This window comes from Dipodomys ordii, unplaced genomic scaffold (genome assembly GCF_000151885.1).
Source record: "Dipodomys ordii isolate 6190 unplaced genomic scaffold, Dord_2.0 Scaffold2, whole genome shotgun sequence".
Lineage (NCBI taxonomy): Eukaryota > Metazoa > Chordata > Mammalia > Rodentia > Heteromyidae > Dipodomys > Dipodomys ordii.
Genome location: NW_012267218.1, coordinates 22,818,372 through 22,832,887, shown reverse-complemented (window position 1 = coordinate 22,832,887; position 14,516 = coordinate 22,818,372). Strand labels below are relative to the sequence as shown.

General features: G+C 52.4%; 1 protein-coding gene across 2 annotated transcripts; it reads right to left on the bottom strand.

The window, feature by feature from the left end:
* Window positions 1-1,296: 1,296 nt before the first annotated feature.
* Window positions 1,297-14,381, bottom strand: Pgf (placental growth factor). Of its 2 annotated transcripts, XM_013014361.1 has the most exons (7): window positions 13,973-14,381; window positions 12,708-12,750; window positions 8,119-8,315; window positions 7,838-7,920; window positions 5,828-5,854; window positions 5,653-5,724; window positions 1,297-2,099 (listed from the first exon to the last, which is right to left on the bottom strand). In XM_013014361.1, the coding sequence occupies exons 1-7, from the start codon at window positions 14,045-14,047 to the stop codon at window positions 2,081-2,083; spliced, it is 516 nt and encodes a 171-aa protein (XP_012869815.1). In that variant the 5' UTR covers window positions 14,048-14,381; the 3' UTR covers window positions 1,297-2,080. The 2 variants fall into 2 exon arrangements, with proteins under 2 accessions (XP_012869815.1, XP_012869821.1); XM_013014367.1 differs by lacking the exon at window positions 5,653-5,724.
* Between the last annotated feature and the right edge of the window lie 135 nt (window positions 14,382-14,516).

Genomic DNA, 14,516 nt, shown 5'->3' with positions numbered 1-14,516 from the left:
AAGGGAGATGTGCTTTTGAATATGATGGTGCTCAGAGGTAACTTGAGTCAGGCCTCTCCCCAACAATATCTGGGAGCCCCTTGTTTTGGATGGGTGAACCCCAGAGTGCCGTAGGAGCTGAAGCAATCCTCAAAGACAGCCCCGGAAGACATCGGGAGGGGGACATTCCCCCAGTTAGAGTGTTTAAACTGAGGAGCCATGTAGCTAAGCCACTCAGGTTAGAGATGAAAACACTGTTGGTCACTTGACAGGTGACCTATAAGGACAGGCCTGATGCCCAGCTAGCTGCTCTGTTGGTTTTCCATCAGTCATTTTGATTTCTATTGTTGTTGTTTGTGGGTCGTGGGACTTGAACTCTGGGCCTGGGCGCTGTCTCTGAGCTCTTCAGCTCAGCAAACACTCTTATCACTTGAGCCACAGAGTCACTACTGGTTTTCTGGTGGTTAATTGGAGATGAGTCTCACGGGCCGGGCACTGGTGGCTCACACTTGTAATTCTAGCTACTGAGGAGGCTGAGATCTGAGAATCACGGTTCAAAGCCAGCCCAGGCAGAAAAGTCTGTGAGACTCTTATCTCCAATTAACCACTAGAAAACAGGAAGTGGCACTGTGGCTCAAGCGGTAGAGTGCTTGCCTTGAGCTGAAGAGCACAGGGACAGCACCCAAGCCCAGAGTTCAAGCCCCACGACCAACAACAACAACAACAAAAAGTTTCTCGGACTTTCCTGCCTGGGCTGGCTTTGAACTACAATCCTCAGATCTCTACCTCCTGAGTAGCTAGGATTACACGCGTGAGCCACTGGCGCATGGCTTAGTCATTTCAATTTCTTGGTCTCAGTTTCCTCAGCTGTCCTAAAACGGGAAAAAGGAGAAAGCCTGACATGCCCTCTCATGTCAGTTTTTTTTTTGGGGGGGGATGCTAGTCCTGGGGCTTGAACTCAGGGCCTGAGCTTTGTCTGGGAGCTTCTTATCGCTCTAGTGCTCTACTACCACCACTTCTAGCTTTTTCTGAGTAGTTTACTGGAGATCAGATTCCCACTAACTTTCCTGCCCCAGCTAACCTCAAACCTCGATCCTCAGATCTCTGCTTCCTGAGTAGCTAGGATTACAGGTATGAGCTACCAGTGCTCGGCTCTGTGTTAGGCTTTTTAAGACGAGGAAACTGAGGTTCTGAGACTGTGCTGGGCTCTTTGTGTCTCCCCTACCCTCCCTTATCTCTTCTGCGTCATCAGATTCACTTCCAGGACGCACAGCTTCCAGACTAGAATACTTTATTCAAGAGAATCTAGCTTGGTAGTCAGATGGCCCGCAGGGGCGGCTGGTAGAGCACAGAGGCCTTGGGGATCCGCCCCACTGTCCGCAGCCATGGGGCTCAGGCCACACAGCCCTGCTCCTGGTGACTTTAAGTCCATTTGACCAGGCTGCTCCTTATCCAGTCTGCCATATGTTCAGCTCGAGGCCACTTTTTGTGTCCCTGAGAGGGGGCAGGGTGGTGGCACCTTGCTGGGACAATATTCCGGAATGAGCAGGCACAATGAGATAGGCAATAAGGAGCAGCAAAGACCCACAGCAGGCACTGCTCTGCAGAAGTGAACGTCCAAGTCTCCAGGGCGGAGGGCGGCGGCCAGCACAAGGAGGCCTGGAGGACGTGGCTGGGTCTCCTCCACTGGCTGCCTGCCGCCCGCTCCACCAGAGCCACGCTGGCTGCACAGACACCCGCAGCGCAGCCTCAGGCAGGAGCCCCCAGGAGAAGGGGCCAGAGCCAGGTCACTGTCTTTTCTTCTCCATCCTCGGGCCTCCGCACCCCAGCTTGTCCCTTGCGAAGCCACACGTCTTGCTTCTTCCCAAGCCGAAGCTCCCACGAGTCTGTGGTTGGCTTCATTTGTTTCTCTCACGTTCTGTTTAAGGCACTGAATTCCTGAGGGTCCTGTCCCTCCCCGCCCATCGTCATGGAGGGCGCAAGTCATTCAGCAGGGATACAGTTGGCTAATAAATAGAGGGTAGGTACCAGCAGGAGGTCACTGAAGGTAACGGTAATAAATATACGAGCTGGACATGGGGTCTCTCCTCCACAGAGCTGGTTAGCTCCAGTCACCACCCCTGCCAGAGAACAGACAGACAGGACAGGGTATCAGGACATGATGGAAGGCAAGGTCCCCTCCGATGGGGGGCAGTGGATGCAGAGGGAGTGACGCTTACACTCACACCAACAAGCACTGCGGCCTACCCCCCCACCCAGCTTTTGCCCCAAATATTGTACCATTCACCCTTGGGGCTGGGAAGGTGGCTCAGTGGTAGAGCGCTTGCCTTGCATGCCTGAGGCCCTGGGTTCGATTCCTCAGCACCACATAAGCAAAAAGAAAAAAGCCGTAAGTGGTGCTCTTCAGCTGGAGCTGAAGAGCTGAGGGACAGTGCCTAGGCCCAGAGTTCAGGCCCCACTGCCAGACCCCCCCCAAAAAAATCTCACCCTTAACAACACCCCAGAGGTGTTGAGGAGCTGAGGCCCAGAGAAGTTACGATCTTGTTTAAGATCACACAGCTAGCCAGCATCAAAGACATTTGAACTCAGTCGGGCATCATTAAGATGCTCATGAAAACCGAGAATGGATGGCTTTAAAAAAATCAGTTTTCAGCCTTCTCATGTAGCCAGCTTTCATTTGGTTTGTAGAGGGAGGTGCCAGTGCCCTGCTGCCCCATCCACAATCGCCCTTCTCCCTTAAGAAAGGAAGAGATGCATCTTGTACATGCCAAATTCTGCTCAAGTATGTTGCTATAAGGAAAAAACACTCTGGGGACATGAAACAAGTAATCTGAGACACTGGTGTCAGTGTTGAGAAAAGAAATATGGCTAAAGTGCAGGGGAATCAAGCCTTTTGCAAGCCAGGCAGTTTCCAAGTCTTTCAACCAAATTGAAAAGCAACCTAACTGAATTATCAGCCAATGTGTCATTAGAAGTATTATTTGACTAGACACTGCTGGCTGATGCCTATAATCCTAGCTACTCAGGAGGCTGAGAACTGAGAATCAAAATCAATTCAGGCAGACAAATCTGAGAGTTCTAATCTCCAAGTAACCAGCAAAAGCCAGAAGAGAAGATGTGGCTCAAATGGTAGAACTCCAGCCTTGAGCAAAAAAAAAAAAAAAAAAAAATCCAAGCAAAAACACAAGGCTCTGAGTTCAAGCCCCAATACTGGCACCAAAAAAAAAAGTAATTTTTGTTCAGATCACCGTGAGGACTTTGGCAAATAGTTCAAAGGAGTTCCAATGATTAAATGGCTCTAGCCCCATCTACTTATTTACATGAGCATAATTACTCAGTTCTCATCCATAAAAAGTGATAAACAGGAAACAGGACCAGAATTTATGCTGACTCCTGTCTCCAACAGCAAGGGGAGGGGAAAGAGGCAAAGGAAGTCATATCCATCAACTGATTCATTAACTAATTGAAAAGCAGTAGCCTATCCGTCTCACAGAGATGCTTTCCCAGTAAGATTGATTTCCCTTCGTGGTTTCCAATTATTAAAATATGGTATATTTGTGCCCTTTTGATCAAGTGGGATGACTAATAACTATTCTGATAATTTATTCCAGGAAAAAATTGAATTCAGCTTTATGCTCATAGGAACTTTAAAATAATTCCCTCATGTACCAGCTTTATGGACAATAAACATCACAAGGTGATAAATAAAAGGCTTGTGAGCATTAAAAATAATGTTACATTATGCTGAAATACTGTGGGGAAAATGAAATCAAAATAAAATCTTTAAAAATAGAAGGTGGGGGCTGGGAAGGTGGCTCAGTGGTAGAGTGTTTGCCTTGCATGCATGAGGCCCTGGGTTCAATTCCTTAGCACCACATAAGCAGAAAAAGCCAGAAGTTGCGCTGTGGCTCAAGTGGTAGAGCGCTAGCCTTGAGCAAAAGAATCTAAGGGACAGTGTCCAGGCCTAGAGTTCAAGCACCAGGACTGGCAAAAATAAAATAAAATAAAATAAAAAAGAAGCTGGCTAGCTTGGTGGCTCATACCTATAATCCTACTTAGGAGGCTAAGATCTGAGGATCAAGGTTTGAAGCCAGCCCAGACAGAAAGGTCTGTGAGACTCTAATCTCCAGTTAACCAGCAAAAAACTGGAAGTAAAGGTGTGGCTCAAGTGGTAGAACAACCAGTATTGAGTAAAAAGCTAAGCATACTCAAGGTCATGAATTTAAGTCCAACATGGCACACGTGCACATGTGTACACACATACACACACAAACACAGAAGCAATTGTAAATAAGTATCAAGGAAGGATGTGCAAATACTTATTTTCACTATTCTTTATTTTTAATTGGATGAAGGGCCAGGCACCACTGGTTCGCACCTGTAATCCTAGCCACTCAAGAGGCTGAGGTTTGAGGATTATGGTTTGAAGCAAGCCCAGGCAGGAAAGTCCATGAGACCCTTATCTCCAATTAACCACCAAGAAGCCAGAAGTGGAGCTGTGGCTCAAATGGTAGAGCACTTGAGAAAAAAGAACTCAGGGGTTGCTCCCAGGCCTTGAACTCGAGCCCCAGAACCAGCACCAAAAATAACAAATTTTTAAAAATGGATGATGTTAAATATTAAATGAGGATGGCATAGGACATATCTGAAGAGTGAGTTTATATACTCACTGGCATAACAGCTTTATATTAATACTTACAGTATGTCAGAAATCACATTCTGTGCAATTCTTTATAGTTATAATGAAAAAAAAATCAGTGTCAGCCTAAAATTGAGCAGGAGAGCACTTGGGCTCCTGAATTTCTTTTAGGAGATTCCCAAATGAGATATGTGAAGATGGGTGTCTGGGAAATGAAGGGATGGGGTGCTTTGCTTTAACTGTCTGGCTGGGTTTGTGGCCACCATCACCTGATCTTACCACTAACTCCTTCCCTACATTGCTGTGTGGAATGAGGGCAAAAATGAGTCTTAAGAGGACTGGATGTTCCCTAAATCCTGCCTTCATTGAAGGAGAGAAAATCAACCCCCAAGGTTGAGCTGGTGGCTCATGGGATAAAACTGCATGAAATGAAATGACATGACTTCCTGGCTTCCAGCTGCAGGAACACCTCACTGTACTTGATTTACAGAGCATGTGCAATATTCTATTCTCACTCAGAGATCAGTACGTTCCCTTCCCTAATCCTTTTCTCCCAACCATACTCAAACCTGGGGCTCCAGCGTGCTGCCCCTCAGACGTGAAGCCAAGGTAGACAAGGAACATGGAGAAGAGAAGTGGAAGGAAGGAGACCCCAGGACAGAAATACTAGCCTAGAAGCCAGGAAGGGCTGCACCTAGACTTCTCATCACTGGAAGTGCAGACACCATGGCTACTGGCTGATGTCCTGGCACACAGGAAGTGACAACACCCAAATGTGTGGTGGGTGCTCTGCCTCATCATTTCACCCAGAGAAATGATTTGTTTTAGACCACACAAAGCACTGGGCCAGGCCAGGCAAGAACGAGGGTCCGCTCATGCTTCCTGGGTGCAGCCCCTGTTCAGGATCCCAGGATTTCCTGAGTCTTGCCTCTCCCCTTCCCTGACCACTGACTACTGACCAATGGTAGCACAGTGGGGGCCCCCCTCAGGCCCAGCCTTCTTGCCATCCCTGGGTCGCCCCCCAGCACACTCACAGGTGGGCTTTCTGACAGTCTGTGTGTTTCTGCTTCTCTTTCTTCCTCTTTCCCCTGCCCTTGGGTCTCCTCCTGCAATAAGCCAAAAGCGTCAGGACAAATAATTGAGGGCCCTATGCTAGGAAAAGGGATGGCAGGCCTGAGAATAGCCCAGAACCCCATCTAGGTCACTTACCTTTCTGGCTTTGTCAACTCCAGAGGTCTAGAGAAACAGAAAGAGGGGAGAATCAAGAGAGTAGTTTATTGGAGGCTTCCTCGAAAATCCCCCCTACTCCCAACCTTGATCTTCAAAGTGCTGGTTGGGTAGTTGATTCTGAGGACACTAGGGGGCAGCATGGAGCTGGTGAGGAGCAACAGCCAAAGGCCTTAGACTCTGGCCATACTATCAGAGATATAACACCCCCCCACACTCTCCCCTGCACCCCGGGGTTCCTTCTCATTTGATTCTACATGCCTCCGCCTCCTGGCATCAAATCTAGGGTCTTTTGAGTCTTGTTCTCTGCTGCTTCACTTTATTCACTTCCAGAGTGCATTCTGGGGTTTTTCTCAACAACAGTACATGCTGGGCAAGGCTACGGAGATCAATGGCTGCTGCCAGCTAAGGCTGCCTGTGTGGATGCACCCCCACCCCACTCCTGGTGACTGTGAAGGGAGTCAGTAGGGACAATATAGTTGATGGACACAGGCTGTCTGGTCACCAGTTACGTCCCAGAACTGCCTCCCAGGCTGCAGCTACTGGCCCAGAAGTGAAAATAACGGTGTCTCTGTTGGCTGGACCATGGGATGAGGATCTGCCCCCAGTCTTCCCTGGGAGCAGTGTGTGGTGGCATGGTAGCAGTCAGCTTCAGGCCAAGGGGGGAATGCTGCCCTGGGCTGGTCCTTCCCTGGAAATGCCTGGCTGTATCTCTGCAGATTGGGCAAATCAGAGACACTGTTGGAATCTGACTCTTCTCACCCCAAAAGAGTGGCTATGAAGGTGAAGTTCACCATCCAGCCTGTGTCCATGAAAGTTCATGACCTAAGTTCTGGCAGGGAGGAAACAGGCTGAGACAGGCATGATGAGGGCATGGAGGCGGCCAGAGCCCCGAGCTAGACAATGGGGTAGGGTGACCAGGAGACCAGGAACCTTGCCTGTCCTGTTTATATTATAACCCAAGTGTCTAGGCCAATGCCCGGCACACAGTAGACACTCAATAAACATAGGTGGCCACACATGGGGGGCTGGTCACAGTAGATTATTAAAAAAAAGTCCCCCCTCCCACCTCCTATCCCATGTAGAGATCTGGATCTCAAGTCTGGCACAGCTGCCATGGCCCAGTGGATGCATGCCCAAGATCAGCATCTCAGCCCAATCTGCCCTTCCTGGACCTACCTGGCAGTGCCAGGATTTTTGCTCCTAGTAGTCACAAGTTACAAGAACCCAGAGGATAGACAGTTTTAAAGAAAAGAAAGGGGGGGCTGGGAAGGTGGCTCAGTGGTAGAGCGCTTGCCTTGCATGCATGAGGCCCTGGGTTCAATTCCTCAGCACCACATAAGCAAAAAGAAAAAAAGCCAGAAGTGGCACTGTGGCTCAAGTGGTAGAGCGCTAGCCTTGAGCTGAAGAGCTGAGGGACAGCGCCCAGGCCCAGAGTTCAGGCCCCACGACCGGAACCCCCCCCCCAAAAAAAAAGAAAAAGAAAAGAAAGGGATAGGGATGGGGACTACAACTCTGAAGAAACCAGTGTGTCTTTTTCTTCCACGTTTTCTCCCAGTGGAATTTGTCTTTCCTTCCACTTCTCAGCCCAGTGTGCCCCCTTCCCATGGGTACATAGTCTTGCCCAGAACCAAGTCCAGACTTGCTAGGCCTTTGAAGCCAGGCACCTACTCCAGGGGCCTGCAGCAGCTGCCTCTCATCTCAGAGGATGGGGACGACAGGCAGGAGCCCTTGTAGGTCTGGAAGGGACTCAGTCTTTCTCTTCCCCTGTAGCATCGCAGCTGGACTCCAGCTTCTGGAGCCAGATCCCCATGCCAACTGGCTACTAGTGGGGGATGCAAAACAAAAAGCAGCAATTCAGAACCACTTACCAGGAAAGCAAGTGCAGCCTGCAGTAGAACTAGCAGCCTCCACCTCTGCCCTGCGACCTAGGTTTGCAGAAGGCTGCTAAGTATATGGGGCCTGTCCCTGCCTCGTGCTCCAGGGGCCTACCTGCATTCACAGAGCACGTGTTGAGAGAATGTCAGCTCTACCATGGAGGCCTGCAACTCAAGCTGATGGGGGATTTTCAGGATCTGTGAGAAGATAAAGATTGAAATCTGGTCAGGAGTCACGCGAGCAGGCTCAGAGCCATGATGGCAGCGCAGGAAGCAGTGGGCTCCAGTCCTGGGACCTTGGCTTCCCTCTGTCTCTCTCTTGAGTATTTTCTGGAAGGCAGATTCTGTGGGCCTCTGGGCTGAGGGGCAGGAAATGACATGAGGAGAGCTCCCTACCTGCATGGTGACATTGGCCATCTTCACTGGTACACAGTGCAGTTGCTCATCACCACAGCAGCCAGTACAGCGCAAGAGGGAGACGCAGGAAGGGTTGAATATGTGCTCCACCTCGCTGGGGTACTCAGTCAAAATATCCACCAATGTTTCCATTGGCCTGCAGTAGCTGCGGCCCAACACTACATGGAAAGGCACCACTACGAGGAGGAAGGAAGGCTGGGTTAGGCCACCATGAACTGTTGATGTGAGCCCTGTGGGATCCCTGCTGGCCCCTTATTTCTTCTGCTGGGTGCAAGTCCCAGTGCAGCAGAATCTCTCAGAGTCCCATACTCTGGGCGCTATTCTTTTTTTTTTTGTCAGTTGTGGGGCTTGAACTCTAGGCCTGGGCGCTGTCCCTCAGCAATTCAGCTCAAGGCTAGCGTTCTACCACTTGAGCCACAGCTCCATTTCCAGCTTTTTCTGTTTATGTGGTGCTGAGGAACTGAACCCAGGGCCTCATGCATGCAAGACACTCTACCACTGAGCCACCTTCCCAGCCCAGAGCGCTATTCGTGACTCGGGTACGTGGGTTTACCTTGGTTCCCTGGAGCTCTGAGGAACCTAATGGCTCCCCAGAAGTCAAGTCCCACAGGGAGAGCTGACTTTCCCCTCAACTCTCTGGCTCCTTCATGTCCCCACTAGGTGCCAGCTGCTCCACCTACATCCCATCTCCCTTGTCCCAAGGCCATCGCCCCATCCCTCCCTGTTGTCTTTTCCAGTGATTTCTACCAGGAGTGGTGTTTCTCCCAAGAGCGCAGCTTGGCTCTGGCTCACCCCTTCATCACTGGTGCCTCTTATCTCCCCCATTATAGCCAAATTGAGGCTCTTTGAGAACAGGAGCCAGGCCTCGGTAAACACAGGCTAAGTGATTCTTGACTGATTAGATGCTGCTCACTGAGGATTACCAGTAAGAGCCTTGGCCTGGCCAGTGTCTGTCCTGCCTGGGCAATGTCTGTTTGGTGGGAGTGATGGGGTCTTTTGGAAGATGATCTGGAAATCTTCAGAAGCCTTAGCTCCTTAGGGGCAGGACCCAAGCAGAAGGTCTCAGGAAGTGGCCACAGTCAGTACATCTGGCTTCAGTGCCTATACTGGCTGTGTGACCTTGGGGAGGTCACTTAGCCTTTCTGGGTGTATCAGTTTCCTGAGCTGGGGACAAAAAGAGGCAGGCTAGGAATAGATGGTTGCTAAGGTCCCTTTTGTTTGGACAGACTGTGCTTGAGCACACAATAATACAGCCTAGCTCAGCCTTGAGACTGTGAGCCGAGAAACATCCCCTGCCTGGGTCATCTTGCTCCTGTCTGGTGGTCATTGTCAGCTGACGGAGGCTGACAAGGGAACTGGGTCACCTGGGAACCATCTCTATGGCTTTAGCATTAGAGCAATGGCCTTTCCCAGGAGCCCTTTCACTTCCGTGGCAGGCAGATGGGGCCAAAGTCCATTCCACTGAGCCGATGACGACGTGCGTCTCCCGGTATTCTCAGAAGAAAAATAAACTTCAGTCATAACAGAGGCCCTCAGCAAAGGCTGCAAGCTGGTGGAAAATACCCGAGAGGGGTATGGCCACGTGGAACTGCGGGGTGGCCACTGAGGCCAATAAATGGCATGTATCTGGGTGTCTGCAGCTTCATCCTGCCCTAATCTGTTTAGGGGGCATTCAGATCGGATGGACCAGGTGTTCAGGGGGATTCAGGAGCTCCTTAACTCTACTTCTCCAAGCCGTTAGACATTCTCCCTGGACTCTAGTGGGAACTAAGGCCTCTCTACCGGGCAGTCCTGAAGCCCAGGGAAGCCTGACTTTGCAGTATGGGGTCAGAGAACACCTTTCTATCACCAATCAGCTCCATAAACTGTGTCTAGTCTAAAAACCTTCACGAACCCTAGGCCACAGTGCATGCTTAATCTCTACCGTGCAAATACAAACCGGAGCAGAGGAACAGCTAGCTGCCAGAGCACCCTGGAAGACTTAGACTCCCGCCTCAGCACCCATTGTCAGGGAGAGAGAAAGACAATAGCAGAAAAAAAGGCAGCACCCCAGCCCCCTCCGATCCAGCAAACAAACTCCCACCAGCCGGGCTGTCAAAGCCATTAACATAGGTTGAGCAGAGCCGGCTGGGGCTTTAGTGGCAGAGACTGAGATTTCCTTACTCGCCACCCCCCACCCCTATCCTATCAGGCAAATGCTTCCTTCACAGAACCCTAAAATCCTGAAACCTGCTGCTTTCTGGACTAGGTGGCCAGATCACGTTGGGAAGGGGCAGAGAAGAAGGGCCAGGGCCTGCTTTACCTGGCAGCTGCTAAGAAAGAGGGTAATTCATGTGTGGAGGCCCCTGCCGGTGTGGGGGCTGGGTGAGGGGCCTGGGAGGGGAGGCAGGGCAGGGACCGCTCCCAGATGTGGTTGAGCTCAGCTGCTCCTCAGCACACTTCCGCCAGCCTCAGACCTGTTCTGGGTTGGCGTGGGGGTGGAGTGAGAGGAATCAGAGGCTGTTCCTGGCCAGGGCTGGGCGGTCCCTCTAAAGGCCCCTCTTGAGGCCATGAATGGGCTCTCTTTCTAGCCGTGTGGATGAGCCGCCATCGGATCCCCAGCTTCCCACTACCCAGAATGGAGGCGACTCAGAACTGTTTAATCATGAGAGCCAGCTTCTAGAGAGGCTGGCCACCAGCCGGTGCCCAGCAGGTGATCTACTCGTTGGCAGGGCATCCAGCCAGGCAGCCACAAAGGACACCCTGCTCATGACTGCTCAGCCACCAGGCAGCTGGGAGGCCTGGGGCTGAGCATGTCAGTCCTTCCAGATACTCCAGAGGCTTCCCGTCACCTCAAGGCCTCTCTGGACCTCAGGTTTTTCATCTGTAAAACATAGAGATTGTAAAACCTTCCTAGTTCCCAGCCTTGTGGTCAGACTGTAAGTGTCCAGCCCCAGGACACGAAAGGCAGTAGTGAGAAGCGGTGTCCACAGCTGGACCATGCTGTCACTTGGTGTGAGCAGAAGAGGATAGCATTTTCAGATTTTATAAACTGGCTCTAAATTTAACTCATTGTGCTCCTTGGCCATCACATAGGGAGGGCCCCGGATTGATCAGGATGGCAGACGTGCCGACTTAATGAATCTGTACTTCGCAGCCTCCTCACCAGGATCCTGGGGTGCACACACCCAGGTCTCTTCTATGGACTTAGAGAATAAATCCTGCAATCTTAAATAAATAAAAATAAAAAAGCTGGGCACTGATGGCTCACACCTATAATCCTAGCTACTCAGGAGGTTGATAGCTAAGGATGGAAGTGCAAAGTCAGCCTGGACAGGAAAGTCTGTGACACTCTTATCACCAACCAATCAGTTAAAACCCAGAAGTAGAGTTGTAGCTCAAGTGATAGGAGTGGTAGTCTTGAGCCCAAGACTTAAGGAACAGCATCCTGGCCTGAGTTCAAGCCCCAGTACCAACACACACACACACACAGAACTTTCAGTACAAAGTAGTCTAATGCTCCCATTTTACAGATGAGGAAACTGAGGCCAAAGCTCTTTGGTTACTATTGCCTCAACTACAGAAAAAACAAACAAACAAAAACCCATCAAAACAAGATACAGTGTAGAAGTCGGGATGGGTTCCTCTCCAAGTTCCAGAGAGTGGAACATTTGCCAGTTCCAGAAGGCAGGGCCAATGGGTGTCAATGAAGTCAAGGACAGCTAAATCTCAGACCTATTCTATTCAGTGGCCAAAGGGTCTGGGCCTCAACAGGAGGCCTGGATAAGCCTGGCCAGGAGAGGTTGCTACCAGGCAGGCAAGTGTATAGGGGTGGGCAAGGCCAGTAGAAAATGTTCCTAGCCCACAGATAGATGTCTGTCATACCTGTGTGTGAGCTCGTCCCTACACACCCCCACTCCTATGGAGCAGTGGGAAGCCCCACATCTCAGAGAAGAGGTGGGGCAGGGAGAGGAGTCAGGAGGCCTGGCACAGGCCCCTGCCTTCTGCATGTATGTTTCTTTGGCCAAGGTCTTGTTGCCCTTTGAAGGTTTCCTCTGGATGCAACATAGGGCGGGGAATAGAGGGGCCAGGGAGGGCGCGACTCGCCTTCTGTCTGTTTGTAATCAATGGAAAGGCCTGGTCACAGCCCTGCAACTCCACCAGGGCTGGGCTGCTGGAAAGCGCCCTTCTCCCCACCCCATCCTCTTGACTGCCTGCCCACTTCATCTAGCTCCCAGACCCCCAGTCTGGCCCCTGGCACTCAGTGCCTACCTTGCCTTTCAAGACCCCATCTGCACCCCGATAGCAAGCTGGGAAAGGGCACTGAGCCAGCTGGACAAACCCTTAGCTCTAGTGGTCTGCTTTCTGTGTGCAGGGTGACCTGGCCTAGGACTGCATCTAGGACTGCTGGGTCACAACGGGTGTATCTCTCAGGCCCTGGCAACGCCGATGTCTAGCTTGTAGACTCTCCCCAGTTTGCAATCAGGCTGCACCCACCCTTCATGCCAATTCCTTCCCATCCTCTGTGGGAACTTGAGAGGAAAGAAGGGAGGGGCTGAACATGTGTTCTCCCAATCTGGCTGGCTTACCTTCCACTTCTGATGAGCCATTCCCAGCAGACAGGGCCCTCTGCTGTGGACAGAAAGGTGCAGAGATAAGGGTGTGTGTGTGTGTGTGTGTGTGTGTGTGTGTGTGTGTGTGTGTGCACATGCATGCCATCTGGGACCAAACTGTTATGGCAAGAGGATAGAGGCCCTTCTGAACTCCCCACTACACCGTGTACACACACACATGCTCTGTCCTATCTGAAAGCTGCCTCTTTACAGGTGCAATTCAAAACCAACTGGACCCTGGGTAAGTTCCAGCTCTCTTTGGCCTCAGTTTCCTCTTTGGAAAAGCCTGAGAGGCTGGAGACTTTTGGAAGCCTCCTGTATCCCAAAGATAATTCAATTCTATGGGGTCTCCCTTCTACCCAGCCCCCAGGCCAGCCGTACTGAGCCTATACAGCCCGCCTTGGCTGGGAGCCAGAGCCCAGGGGGAGGTGATCAGCTGGTGGGGGCTGAGGGGCTGGAGCAGGCTGCAGGCTGCGGGTAATGTTACACCTCTGGCCAGCCCTGCAGCAAGCAGGCTGATGACTGGGCTGCTAGGCCAGGCGACTGCCCAGCCCACCCACTCCTGGCCTGGGGCTGGGGACTCCCAGGGCAGCACAGTGGAAAGGGAGTTCATTGGCTTTGTCAAGATTTCACTGCCCAATCTGGCTCCGAGCCAGACTCACCCAGCTCCTGGGAAAAGGGCCCTGCTCACGTCCCCAGGCCCTGCGCTCAGGACCTCTGGCCACTCACCCAGGAGAAAGACCCAGCAGGACCCCTTGTTTCATCCCCAGCCAACTGGGGCCCCTAGTTCAGACCTGAACCCCAGTGAGGGCAGCCTAGCTCCCCCCAATGCCACTCTCTTCACTAGCTTCCTTCCCACCAGGCCAGGTCAGAGGTCCTGGGGGGGTGCCTGGCTGGTCAGGGGGCCTTGACCCTGACCACAGGGCCACCAATCGCCTGGAATTCACGGACAGATGCTTTTCAGCAAAACCACTAGGGCTCGGGGGCTAGCCAGGAATCCTTCCTCCCTCTTTGTGGGCTTCCCTGCCCCCACCAAGACAGTCCCCCAGCCCCTGGAGTTGGGGAGGGCCCAGCCTGAGGTCTCCTCCCCAAAGATATGGGTCCAGCTTGACCCCTAGGAAATGGGTGCACATCCTAGGAGGAGCTGCTCCTGGGAAGGACTCTGAAATCACAGAGCCCCCAGCTTCCGGTCCAGGGACGGGAATGTCCAAGGAGCCAGGCCAGAGTGGGTGAGTCCTTACCTGGGGATGCACAGCAGGCAGCGCCAGCCCAGCCAGGAGCTGCAGAAAGCAAGTGAACAGCCTCATGGCTAGCATCTTGTCAGATGTCTGGAGCGAGTGTGCTCCAAGGGACAATCAGCATGCTCGACCCCCTGGAGGGGCGCTGAGGGATGAGCTGGGTGGTCCCTCTCACTGCTGCCCGAGGTCCCCGGCGTGGGCCTGAGCATCCACGGGGGGCCGGGGGGTGGGGGGAGGCGGAAAGTAGGTGGCCCACAGGTAAGGCTGTGGCTAGGGAACCCGGTCGGAAGCCGTCCCGCGGGTCAGTGTGGCGTGGGGCAAGTTCGTCTCGGGGAGGACCGCTGGGCTCCGGGTGCGAGCCCGGGTCCTGTCGTGGTTGGGCAGAAGTCTGAAGATGTCGTTTCCTGCTCGGACTGCGGCTCCCTTGTGGACTGGAGCTGGTCGGCGGCCGGGTTTCAAGGCTGTGCATCGGGGCGGGGCTCCGGGACGCCCCGCCCACCGAACGCCGGCCCCGGGAGCCGCCGGCGCCAAGCGGGACCCGCGACCG

Bases quoted from the DNA above. Each gene is read 5' to 3' on its own strand.
- Pgf (XM_013014361.1), bottom strand. From the start codon at position 14,047: ATGCTAGCCATGAGGCTGTTCACTTGCTTTCTGCAGCTCCTGGCTGGG. The intron at 7,921-8,118 runs GTAGGGAGCTCT...ATCTTCTCACAG, and splicing joins TGGCCAATGTCACCATGCAG to ATCCTGAAAATCCCCCATCA. The intron at 5,725-5,827 runs GTAAGTGACCTA...GGCTTATTGCAG, and splicing joins GAGTTGACAAAGCCAGAAAG to GAGGAGACCCAAGGGCAGGG.